At 31.6% G+C, this 13,951-nt stretch overlaps 1 protein-coding gene across 1 annotated transcript; it reads right to left on the bottom strand.

The window, feature by feature from the left end:
* Positions 1-931: 931 nt before the first annotated feature.
* Positions 932-13,466, bottom strand: LOC143045427 (solute carrier family 15 member 4-like). Its single transcript, XM_076217913.1, has 10 exons — positions 13,004-13,466; positions 11,469-11,567; positions 9,810-9,883; positions 9,305-9,444; positions 7,583-7,752; positions 6,233-6,411; positions 5,493-5,679; positions 4,883-5,074; positions 3,992-4,135; positions 932-1,496 (listed from the first exon to the last, which is right to left on the bottom strand). Exons 1-10 carry the CDS (start codon positions 13,275-13,277, stop codon positions 1,339-1,341), a joined length of 1,617 nt encoding a protein of 538 aa, XP_076074028.1. The 5' UTR covers positions 13,278-13,466; the 3' UTR covers positions 932-1,338.
* Positions 13,467-13,951: the final 485 nt, after the last annotated feature.

The raw sequence follows: 13,951 nt of genomic DNA, 5'->3' as shown, positions 1-13,951 counted from the left end.
CAGCAAAATTACTGAAAAGAATCATACATTCTGGCAATCCTTGATTACAAAGCCTGTTATACAGTGATCAAGGCAAACCGCAAAATCGAATAGATTCTGGGAAGGAAAGTACTTAATCATTGAATATAGTGATCTTCAAATTTCTGGTGCATGTAGTCTTATGGATATTCAGACACAAAATGGAACTTCATGTAACCGTGGTACACAGAAGACCGAATTATATGGAAAATAGAGATGAATATAATTTAGAGTAGGCAAGACACCATGTTGATGCATATTTTATGAAAGCTTGTGTTTAGCCAACAGTGATTCCAACCATTTTCCAGCTCAAAATCCATAAAAAATCTAAGAAATTGCAGACTCCTTAAAAGAAGTATTATTGATGGTAAGGATATATATATGGCTGCATTATTGGCCATAGTTTTGAAGCACAAAAAAAAGGCATGCAGCCATAGCTAATAGGGTTCAACTTGGCATGGGAGGTATACCCAAGTCGTCGTCATGGTTTCCATATACTGGTATACTTGAGGGAAAAAGAGATAAGATGACGAGCTTACATGACCTTGATGAGTAGTCTTCAATCAAGTTCAGTATGTTTCCTAAGAGAGGGAGAACAATACGAAATTTGACAATAAACTGACGATGACCATCCCCTCCCCCCCCCCCCAAAAAAAAAAGAAGACAAACAGACAAACAATAGTACACCAAACACAACATAGAAAACCAAAGACTGAGCACCGATCATGAACCCAATCAAACTCTGGGGATGATAAAAAAGTTTTCAAACAAAAGCCCGAATAATGTAAACGTCATATTCTGCTACTTTACGATGGCTACCCGGCGAGAAGGAGAATCGATCACAAGGAGTGGCTTGATTGTTTGATTTTCAGTCAATAAATATTGCTATATGAATATTTTACAAAAGAAGGTAACCAACCAAATGTTATTTATAAATATGATGATCTTATATATACATAAATAAAAAAGGAGTCTTAATTACATCTAATAGAAACAAATGATACACAAATAACATTACATCATTAATATGTATGAGTCTGATCACGAACAGAAACTTATTTTACATTCAAGATTAAGGAAGCTAGCAGAGCCACGCAAAGAATATTTTGCATATTTTTATGCGCAAACAGGATATCAATTCATAATATATCTGCTTGCAATGCATCGAATATAAAGACATGTTTGTTTTTTAAATATAATTTGCAATTGTTGACAACAAATACGTCTCTATACAACTCAATAAGATCCAATAAGACTCAACTGTATAGACGTCACGACCTGATTAGTTATGTAAACCTATATCATTTTAGCAGGTTAAGATCAAGCGGTAACGGAAATTTCATAGTTGTCTCGGTTCCGGTATTTGTAAAAGTATGCAACAATAGCAAATATCACAAAGTTAATAATCATTAAAATTCCCAGCAAGAAGAAAAGGTATTCTGTTTTTCCATCATTTATTTCATCGGGAAACCAAGAATCTGAAAAAAATATGTTCATTATATTACTTCGATCAATTATTTATCGATAACTAACGAATAATCATAAAACCCAAAACCCAAAAAAAAATTTCAAGAAAGAAATAAAGAACCGTTGAATACAGATGTTTCACTTATATCAACTTTTGTTAGTTGGAAAAACATAATACACATAACAGTTTAAAGAAAGTAAAAATGTAGGAATGATTTGATTAGAATTCTGATTTAAAATCAAAGTAAATGATCTTATACATCTTCTTAGTACCTTTTGATTGTATACGGCATCACTCTTAAGCTGAGCCAGCCGTTCATAAATACAAAGGCAAATTAATTCAATCTGCATGGTTTACCTAATTTTCAAAAACTGAAAACAGATTTTCTTTCACAATACTTAAGATGTAGGTACGGGGCGCCGAATGGGACTCTTGTGGTTTTGTACTCGAAATTCAATTTTGTACGGACAAAAGTGACCTTTGTTCCACAAAAATGAGTTCAGTTTAACAAAATTTGTGGCATACTACAAATCTAAAATTTTGTCATACAAAATTATCTTTCAGTGGACAAAAGTTACTTTTGTCATGACAAAATTCATTGTTGTAACACAGACTTTACTTTTGTTACCTAATTTGAAAATTGGGCGACAAAAGTCAATTTTGTATGCAAATTAGTTTAGTTTGGATTCTGTGAACTAATTTGCCTACAAAAGTCAGACACAAAATTGACTTTTGTGAGACAAAATTGAATTTTGTCAATTCTGTCTCACAAAATTGTATTTTGTCAATTCTGTCTCACAAAATTGTATTTTGTCAATTCTGTCTCACAAAATTGTATTTTGTCTCACAAAAGTCAAATTTGTCTCACATTTTGTCAATTTTGTCGTCACAAAAGTCAATTTTGTCTCACAAAAGTCAATTTTGTTGTCACAAAATTGAAATTTGTCGTCACAAAATTGACTTTTGTGAGACAAAATTGACTTTTGTGAGACAAAAATTTACAAAATTGAATTTTGTCTCACAAAAGTCAATTTCGTCTCACAAAAGTCAATTTTGTCTCACAAAAGTCAATTTTGTCTCACAAAAGTCAATTTGTCTCACAAAATTGAATCTTGTCTCACACAATTGACTGTGTGTTTTAATTTCCATATCAGGTAACAAAAGTCAATTTTGTATGCAAATAAGTTTATATGTGCATACCTTTTTGACAAAATGAATTTTGTCATTACAAAATTGAAGTTCTCATAAAACAAGTCTGTTTCACATAGTTTTGTAAGACAAACATGATTTTGTTATGACAGAATTGAATTTTGTACAAAACCACAAGAGTCCCATTCGGCGCCCCGTAGTAGGAACCAACATGTAGTTTAACATTCAGGATCTATGACTTTATCGATGACCATTGATCTTGATTTAAAAAAAAAATCCACAATAACACTTTTTAATCACACGTACAGCAAAATAAATATAATCCTTTGAAAGGTATAAAATGATATATGGTGGAACGATTAAGATTGAAGTTTATAAAGATCCCGAAACAAGCTATTTACTAACACCGAATGAATAAAAGGAGGATGCTCTTTCACTTGTTCGCAGCAAATTACAATTTAATTTACTACGATATCATAACATCATAGCCCTTTGAAAGCAGGCACTTGTCTCAGAATATTTTTTAACAACACCTTAAGGTATATAAAATTTCTGAGACCAGTGCCTGTGCCTTTGAAGCATAACCGTATAATTCATTTTTAAAAGGCTGGATGTTTAGTATTACAATTTGGCATAGAAAATCTGCCTCTTCATTAAAATAAAAAAAACACAATATTGATATTTCCAATTTAGTTCTAATTTGGCTAAAAAAAACAACAAACAAAGAATCAAATATAAAAAAAGATGAATTGCACACATCAGCAAATTTAAACAAAGGATAGTTACATACAACAGTAGGCATATATTACTTAAGTAGTATTTGACAAAACGTTACAGAATTTCAGGCTTCAACACTCTTCTAACACCGTACTTCATTTGGCTTTTAAATTTTTTTATTCAATGATCACCGATGATCCTGTTTAAGAAGAAACACGCGTAAACAATTATAAGCCTTGTATCTTTGATGATTTTTTATTTAGATTTTATAGACTAATAAATATAATAAAATATCTTTATTCAAAGAGAGTAACTAATTTGGATTAAAACAATTTTCAAGAAGGCTCTACAGTATTTCATAGGCTTCAGGTATTATGATTTATCGAAAAATAGGTGAAAAATAGACTGCTCATTAAAATGAAGATCAATGAACATTGATGTAAACTAACGGAATATGATAGAATAAAATAAATAACGACGTTTAAATATTTCTCTTTCCAGATATCTGGTTAACACATAATATCATAATAGAGTGTTTACAAAAAAAAAGAATGTTTGCTATAGTTTCGCTTATAAATCACAGAATTAAAGTCCTTGATTATTACTTCGCGATGAAATGTTTACTTAGTAAAGATATACCTGGAGGCTTGGATCCGGTCACAGCATCTACAATAACTAAAATGAGTTCAGCTACATAACCACCAATTCCAGAGGTCGCCAAAAACAACCCCATACACACTCCCTGCATAAACACTGGTGCTTGAGAATAAGCGAATTCCAATCCTGTTGATTTATATTAATTGGTTGCTTTATAAGTTCAAAATTTATTCAAGATGTTGCATGCTTATTGCAGTTAAAGGATCTTACGATTACGACACCATTGAAAAATGGCCTAGACCTCTTTGTCATTCAATTTGGGCATAATAATATTATAAAAATATATACAGAGAAAAAGGACAAACATTAAGAGCGAGATGAAAAATGATGTCAGAGTGTCATTATGCATCAATGTGACAAAAATGGTAAAAGCAATACGTATCTCGCAAAATTATGAAATTAAAGTAAGGGTAAAGCAGTTGCAACACATAAAATAAACCGTTTTCTTGTAAAATTTGAGAATAGAATCTGAATAACAAATACACTGACAGTGTCGTGTCAAATAGGCCCGATAGGTCAATCAGGAACAAATTGTATTGTTTAAAGGTGATATTTCAGGCATACACAAACACAATATTTCTCGTCACTCAATAAACCCCTTTTCTGTAAATGTTTGTATCTAATATATCTCAGGAAACTTGAGATAAGGAATGGACCAAAACAAGAAGTACTGCCTCATATCTTGATCTTACCCCCAATATTGACCCAGCTATGGACTAGAATCTTTGCGAATTAATGCGCCCGAAGCGCATTTCTAGGTTAACCTTCAATCGGAACGTTCAAAGCCAAATGTTTGTTTGAAGAAACCAGTTACTAGTTTTCAAATTAAAGGTTTTAACAAAGTAAGTATATGTATACTATGAATACAATTACCTGATATACTTGTAAACACTTCACTGGCACCTATCAAGGTAAACTGTGGTACTTGAGCAAATACTGATATAGATGACGCATTAAATGTGTTACCAGCAAGTTTTTGGCCTATAATACTTATATCCTTCTTTCTGTAAATTTCCAGAATACCTGCCACAAACATTGCCATTGCAGCGAAAATCATTCCAATTCCTTAAAAAGAATGTGAAATATATATAACTAATAAAATTCAGAATATACACTACAATGACTTTTCCGTTCACAGTCAGGAAATATGACAGTTGGTATCCATCCATTTGTGTGATGTGTTTGAGCTTTTGATTTTGCGTTTTGATTACTGAATCTTTTCTTGAACACTGTCATGTACTATTTGTAAAAATGATACGCAATTGTTATCAACAAAGTCTTGGTATCTTACGATGAACTTTTTTTTAAGAAAAAGAACTAAACGTTCTTTAACAGTACCCTGGTTCATAAACTTTGTACTTAGACACTGGCGACGTTTTATAAAGACTGAGTAGCATCTGGAAGTTCTTCAATATCGAATGAATAACATATAAAGTATAAAATATGGTTATGCTTAATAATCAAATACATAATGTCCTTTTACCCATTCTTTGTAAATGCGAAGGTGATCTGTTGATCCTTGTCAAAAATGGATACACCAACGATTCCATTATTGGTATTAAAACTATAATTATGATCGTGTCAAATATGTTAAGCACTGCAACAGGTACATTGCCGGACCCTACTTTGAGATCCATTCTTTCACCTTGCAAGAAAAATGTTGTACCCATCTAAAAAGATATGATCATTATTAACTATAGCTGCAGATGACAATAAACAAGACTGTGATTTAAATTAATTCTACACAATATATACTTCAAATTTTAAATTTCATGACATATTGCACCGTTTGAAAAGTAATATCAACATACACATTAGAAGGTAAACGACAACAGGTACTGTTGTATATTACAGTTGTATCATCAAAGACAAAGCTATTATGCTGAGTGTTTGACATGTAACATCGATAATTTTTTGTTGATAAAAAAACCCCATATTAAAACGAGAAATATTTGAGAGAGAGGGGTAAATAAAAATAACAGTACTTTTTGCACCAGGTAACACTATAATTTGATTCAAAATTCCGATAATGGGACTTTTGAACACGGCACAAAAACTGTTATACTGACTAATGATTAAGGAACATTTTAGATCCAATTTGCTGAAATTTATAAAACGTCGTGAGACCCTTTATAATATGATTTCTCAAATTGTTAGATCGTCAGTTGTACTCGATTAGCTAGGAAAATGCAGTTCTTGCAATACTCATTTCTGTAAACTTACCTGTGAATAAATTGCCCAATACACAATAATCAATAAAAATACAGGTAGAATACGCAGAACTGCTATTACACCGTTTACCATCTCATTACTGTATGGACCACCTTCATCTTCCCTTGCATGGTCGAAACCCTTACATCTGGTAGCACAACAAACACCAATGGTATCCTTGAGAACACTGCCTAAAATAAATTTAAATTTTGCGGATTAATGTAGTTTTCGTGGATACCAATTTTCGTGGATTGCCGAAAACTGGCCTTTTCGTTTATTTGTGATTTCGTGGTTGTGCTAAAGTCTGCATACAACCTTGTAGAAATTTGTATCTCGTTGAACGTTTAAGTTTGTGGTTCACCTGTACCAACGAAACCCACGAACATTGGTATCCAACGAAAAATAAGGAATCCACAGTATTTCCTTATATAATGAATCAGCCTTTAGCTCTTATATTTTATTACTGATGATAGGTACTATGAAAAAACATCGGACGTCTGCATAGAAAATAGGAAAAAAATGCATCCGTTCGACCCATCTACTTTTACCGTTGGCATAATGACAAAGTTGCACAGTCATGCTTATATATGGTAAAATGTTCAAAGATAAAATGTTGTTGCTGTAGAAGTGTATCTTTGCATGGATAAACATTCCCTTTTTATCCTTGTATACCATTTTTCTTATCCCTTACTTTTATTTGTATTGTACATGATATAATATTTGATGAACCACCAAGGCATCATCACTTCAAACCAGAATTTATGTTGACCAAATGGTATCTACGTAACTTTTTTTTTCTACGACCAGACAGGTAGCGCCGCTGTTAGATTACAAGGGCCCGAATGTACCATTCATAAGGTAGCTAATGTTTCAGCAGTAGTTTGAAAGAACTGATACTTTTTTCTTGTTAATTCCTAATTGATCAACTACATAGTTTTACATAACATTGGTTGCAACTCCATTAGGTAAAATTCAACTTTAAGTGAGTTTTGGTTTTATGATATTAAAAGCTATCATTGTTTGTCATTCAAAAGCCATAATCCTGTCTTTTTTTGCTCGATTTTAACCTTCCAGACTATCTGATATCAACTCTATTGTTAGTTGGATTTCGTGTTGCTTACTCTGGTTTTTTTTTTATTGTTGTGTGTACTTGAACGCCTTTTCGTCACCTTTCCTTGTCTGTTTAATTCGACTTATTAGTTATGAATGACTACTTAGAATCTTCCGTCTCTTGTTATCCCAAAATATGTGTCTTTCCCATAGAAATAAGTAGCATACTTTATTTTCGTAATGCAATACGTAAAGTTCATCTTAATATACGTTTGTATCAATATATACGAGAGATAACAATATCGCTGTTACCTTTAACAGGCAAAGAAATATACTTTGATTTATTCAGCACGAAAATAACAAGTGCTAGTATCATGCTTATTAATGGTATGAGAAAACCAACATCGAATCCAACGTCTTGTTGTACGGCTGCTACACCGGAGTAGGCAATTATAGCACCGACATTTATAAACCAATAAAACCTATAACATAAATAAAATATGATAATTCGAAAATACAATAAGTCTGACTACAATAAATATTCTATGATAGTTAGCTATTGTTAGCCATTTTGATCGGACATTGATCGAATTTATAATAAAAAGTTAGAATGTTTATGTTTATAGTTACAAAAGTACCAGGATTGTAATTAAGTACGCCAGACGCGCGTTTCGTCTACATAAGACTCATCAGTGACGCTCATATCAAAATATTTATAAAGCAAAACAAGTACAAAGTTGAAGAGCATTGAGGATCCAAAATTCCAAAAAGTTGTGCCAAATACGGCTAAGGTAATCTATGCCTGGGATAAGAAAATCCTTAGTTTTTCGAAAAATTCTAAGTTTTGTAAACAGGAAATTTATAAAAATGACCACATTATTGATATTCATGTCAACCCCGAAGTGTTAACTACTGGCCTGGTGATACCCTCGGAGTATATGTCCTTATTTAGCCTTAAGCTTGGGTACTTGAATATTGCAATACAATCGTTATTTTGGCAATTTTCATGACTTAGCTGAATACATCTACTAATATATATTGTAACTTTCCAATTCTCAGTAGCAACTGTTTCTTTGCCTCTTGAATATTGTCTACTGGCCTTGAATTATACATTATATGTGCTCCTCTTGGTAAAGATCTATTTTATGTAAAAGAAGAAAGAGTGAAAACCACTCAACAGATATTTTACGATTACCATATTTTCGTTGATCGTTACTTTACAAATTCATAAGAGACGTGTTTCGAGGTCTTAGAGCTTAGGACAACATAATACCATAGTACCAGGATTATAATTTAGTACGCCAGACGCGCGTTTCGTCTACATAAGACTTATCAGTAACGCTCATATCAAAATATTTATAAAGCCAAACAAGTACAAAGTTGAAGAACATTGAGGAACCAAAATTCCAAAAAATTGTGCCAAATACGGCTAAGGTAATCTATGCCTGGGATAAGAAAACCCTTAGTTTTTCGATAAATGCAAAGTTTTGTAAACAGGAAATTTATAAAAATGACCACATTATTGATATTCATGTCAAGGCCGAAGTGTTGACTACTGGGCTGGTGATACCCTCGGGGACGAAACGTCCACCAGCAGTGGCATCGACCCAGTAGTGTAAATAGTTATCAAAGGTACATAAAAGTCGTCTGATCAGTAAATTTAACAATTTTGTTATATACCGTATTGTTACTTATTGGATTAAGTCTGGCGGCGGTGGTGCATGCACTCTGTTGTGAAGAGCAGGTCTCGCTCGAGTTAAGGGTTTTAGCGGGTATTAAACTAGTTATTATTGCACTATTATTGATTTAACTCTGGCAAGTGTTACTGTACCTGAAGTTACTAGTTTTAGTTGTTTAAACTAATTGACAAATATTGCGTAGTTTTTGTTAAGTTTAGACTCTGGAATGCTTAGAATTTAATATTTGGTATAATACTTTTTTTATTGTTTAGAACTGCTTTATATTTGTAGATGCTGGATAACGATACACATTTTACCCCTAAAACTAGGACTTGACTTATAGTTAGACATTTACCAATTAAAGAAAGATTGCACAGCTTTTGGTCCCAGATTTTCAACCTGTTGAGCACCAAATGGTCCAACATTAGATTTTATACCTCCAGTCCCTATAGCAATTAGGACAAGTGATGACAAGAACAATCCTCTTCTTGTTTCCTGTGATATTATAAAAGATTTTTGTTAACCATGTAAGCTAAATAGCTATTCTAACATGTCTAGTAAAACTACAATGAAGTCTTTGATCTGCAGAACCCTATTTGTGTTCTCGACAAAAATTGTGATTTAAACGATACAATATTTCATATATTTAATTTGTTATTTTGGTGAGATACATTACATTTGGATTATAAAACATTCCTACCAACATTTGCATTTTGTAACAATATAGTGTGTAAACAAAACCATGATATTTTTCAATTTGTATTATTGATCTATTCATGTTTTTAACATTGGAATCGTTTATTATGAACTGTGAAGGGGACCTGTTTTCACTACATTGTCCCAGTATTTGGAATACTTACAGTAGATATTTTGTTATGAAGTCCAAACCAATTATTCTTGTAGTCAACAGCCGATGCTGGTAGTAAAACTAATCCTATAAAAGACATTGAGAACAAGATACATAATTAGGGATATCATGATGGATAGTTCAAGGTATTGCTTGTTTTATATACAAATAACAGTTGGATTTTCTTTCAGTAACATGTCACATTTGTGAAAGCATACTATACGACACCTTCGAGAACTCACATAAAACAGAATTTATAAAATAACACAAAAAGAAAAGAATAAAAAAAATATTCAACCTTTTTTTTTTCAATTTCTCATACTGTTATATTTATTCTGTTATTTTCATTACACCCGTCAGTGCTTATATATCCTTCATATCTAGATGAAGTTCAGAATCTAAAGCGACAAGAAGCTTGCATAAAGTTTAATGTCTTAATTTGACTAAAACAGAGGCAGATGATACTGAAGGGATAGTGAAAATCATACAACGGACTGCCAATGTCATGGCAAAAATAATTTGACAAACAGACCAATAACAGTCTACAAAATACAATTTTTAATAAATTTCAATACACATCAACCAGAACAGTTTATGACAAACGCCATGGTGTCGGCTTTCCTATCTTCCCGTTTTATACGTAACCTTAAACTTTTAGGTAAGTGATTTACGAAATGTTTGACCTTGCTTTTATGTTATGAGAACTTCAAAAGAAATTATGAATCTTATCTTATTAGGCGCGGAAACATTTTTCCAATATGCTTTGTATACAGAGATCGACAAAACAACGAAATCAAATATCCATGAATATGCAAGTTTTCAGCAATCCACAAAAATTGATACCCACGAAAATAAATGAATCCACAGTATGTTGGTTTTGGAATTTTTTTGTTTTTCGTCATTCGTCATTTCCTCTATTGCCATAGTGTTGTCTATAATCGCTTAAACAAGTTATTCTTGAAAGTATCAACCGACCCTTGTTTTCAATTTCTAGATGTTAGTCAATATACCAGGTAGAGCTAACTGTATTTGTACTTTATCCCACGTTCGATGGGATAAATGCGCTCAACATAGTCGCAACACATTGAATTACTAAGTAAGAAAACTTCATCCATATAGGGGAATGCAAAAGAAGCTCCTGTAGGAAGTCTGCCTCGTACAAATAAAGGAACAAATCGGTACGGTAAGATGATGTACACAGTTGATTCCCGTGGAAATGCCGATTGTAAATTGAAAAACTCGTTCTCCAAGCATAAATATATGTTGTCAATGAAGAAATCGAGCTTCCTAATAATGCCACTAAGAAAAGTTGTGACAAAATTAATATGGGAAAAACAAAGATATGGCATGAAAATTCCATAAAAAAATCAAATAGAACAATATAGCAAATCCAAATAAAGCCTTCTAAATCTTTAATTAGGAAAGAAATCTGTGCATAAGCCATTTTTTTCTTAATTGCAAGAATATCAAACATTATAAAAAAGAAAGTATTTAAATCTGTGTAAGATATGCAAATACGATGGATAAGTGGACCTTAAAAAATGTATGATTTAATTTGTTATACTTTTCCAAAATGTATTTTCTATCCTTTTATTTCCACAAATGTAATTACAAGTATGGATCATGGTTGTCACATTACCCTTACATTTGACAACTTAATATAAATACTCACCGATGACGTAAATTAGTCCACATCCTAATATTATGTTAAACTTTCCAACGAAAGCGTCTGCCACATATCCTCCAAAAATTGGCACAATGAATACCGAACCTGAAATATATATAAAAAAACATTCTTTTGTATCGCAACAAACCTCAATAAATCTGAACCATTGCAACCAGCCTGAATTGTTTTTTTTTTAATATTACGATATATTTTTTTAAAAATTACGATTATTGAAATGTATTCCAAAAATAACTACCGAGCACAATAGTTCAACAGAAAATTGATGTTTATTCTAAATTAATAATGATGTTTATAGATTAAAATTTACCAAACATCACAATACATCTACTACTTATGTTATTCGTTTATATGCCTTTTTGTTTTTTTCTCACACATTTGTTTATTTTAGAGTGATTAAGATTGTAACACAATCATTATGTTGACTGTTGTATCACTATTTTGACAAATTACATTTTATGTCTGTTCGGTTTGTTTATACACATCATTGTAAATGTAAGGTAATTTTATGCGCCTCTCATGCAAGTGGGATGTTTAGCTAGATTAAACCAGGTTTAACCCACCATTTTCTACATAAGAAAATGTCTGTATCAAGTCAGGAGTATGGCAGTTGTTATCCATTCGTTTGATGTGTTTGAGCTTTTGATTTTGCCATTCGATTAATGACTTTCTGTTTTGAATATTTCTCTGTGTTCGGTATTACCTTTATTTTATGCCATGCTATCAATTCAGTTAGTATGTATATTTGTGTAAAAGGGTCTGGATTTGTTTGTGTTCCTTTTTATATTTTTTAATTGTTAATGCATATTATTCTTTATATTTTATCACTGGTAAATTCTCTATGCTTAATTTTTTCATTTTTTTTTTAATTATTTTGTCAATTATACTCTATTCTGTATATCTCATTCAGACCCTTATATTTTCAACTATGTATTTTTCACTTTTCACACCTCTTTAAAAAATCACCCTTAAGATTGACTTTATGAAAATCTTATATATTCTGAATTGTATAATATCATCTTCTAACTTAACCTTTCGGAAGTGACTAACTACTTAAATTGACCCTGGTTTTCTGAAAATCAAAATCAGCCTTTTATATAGCACATCTACAGAAAAATTGTAATGAAAGTTTAAGCACTTCTCGGACATTTCTACTCAAAATTGTCAAAATAAATTTAAATTTCTAATGCAGCCACAAATTACTTCTTGAAAATTAGCTTGCTAATTTAGATAACAGCAACGCTGAGCACATTATTTCTGTCAAAGTGCGACTAGCTTAACATGTGAACTAAATTTTATTTAAAGAATTGGTGATGTGACACCTAGAAAAGCTGAAAAAGAAAGAAATTTTTTAATAAATAGCAAAAAGAAGACAACATGAAAATATTTTCTTGAACAAAACACACCTATACTTATACTTGTGCAATAGGTGGTTAGAAAACAAACATATAGTGTTAAGCATCTATTGAGCTGATATCTTTCATTATCTTAAAAAGCATCAAGAAATGTAATATTAAACGAACCAGAAAATATTAAACTGATTCTTGCTGCACCAGTCGAAGAAATATCCAAAGTAGAAGTACAAAACAATATCAAATTGGCTATCACACTGTAATATGTCAAACGTTCACATAATTCGGTCATCAGAATACATCCAACTATGAACAGCTTATTCCTTGTAAAACGAGGTCTTTCCTCGATAGAACCGTATCCAGTTGAATCAGGATTTCCTTCACCATTATCTTCAGTACCTGCCAACAATGGTTCTGTGGCATTATTTTGTACGATGGAAGACATTCTTTTTATTAGCAGATGTATTGTCCCTCCATTAACAACAAATGGACTGGATTTTCCAATGTTATAGCTTATAGTTTTTGGAATTTTGTTATCACATGCTAAAATGTATGATTAAAGTCATATGTTATCGATTAAAATATCAATAAAAATAGATTGATGAAATCAAGTTTCCTTGTTTTAGTTAACTGTACTCAGTTTCCGTAGTATTTTGTATTTAAATATTATAATTGATATAGATGACATAAATCTGTTTTGTAGTATATGATGTCGGATATATTATTATGGGCAATAATAGTGTATTTTTGTCAGAGGTTTCCTGTTTATATTAACATGCATTTTTGTGATGGGGTCTCGTTGGCCTAATATTCGTGTTCCCTTGTTGTTTTCTGTAAAAGTTTCCTTAGTACATGAATACCTCTAATAATATTAGAGTATAAAGTTAATTTTATATTGGAAAGAAAACTTACTTGTTTATTTTTGTCGTTGTATTGTATTTCAAAAAACTTTCTATAACACACTTTGCATCAAGTCAGAAATATGACAGTTGTTATTCATTTGTTTGATGTGTATGAGCTTTTGATGATGCCATTTGATTAGAAACTTTTCTTTTTGAATTCGGAGTTCAGTGATTTTACTTTTTTGTAAGTTATTCCCATGAAAGTCACTTTAAAAGT

Source organism: Mytilus galloprovincialis, chromosome 9 (genome assembly GCF_965363235.1).
Source record: "Mytilus galloprovincialis chromosome 9, xbMytGall1.hap1.1, whole genome shotgun sequence".
Classification (NCBI taxonomy): domain Eukaryota; kingdom Metazoa; phylum Mollusca; class Bivalvia; order Mytilida; family Mytilidae; genus Mytilus; species Mytilus galloprovincialis.
This window is presented reverse-complemented; position numbering and strand designations above follow the sequence as displayed.

Coding starts and splice junctions, on each gene's coding strand:
- LOC143045427 (XM_076217913.1), bottom strand. CDS start 13,277: ATGTCTTCCATCGTACAAAATAATGCCACAGAACCATTGTTGGCAGGT. Junction 9,445..9,809: donor TTCATAACAAAATATCTACT/GTAAGTATTCCA, acceptor ATAATATCACAG/GAAACAAGAAGAGGATTGTT. Junction 5,680..6,232: donor ATTGGGCAATTTATTCACAG/GTAAGTTTACAG, acceptor ATATCTTTTTAG/ATGGGTACAACATTTTTCTT.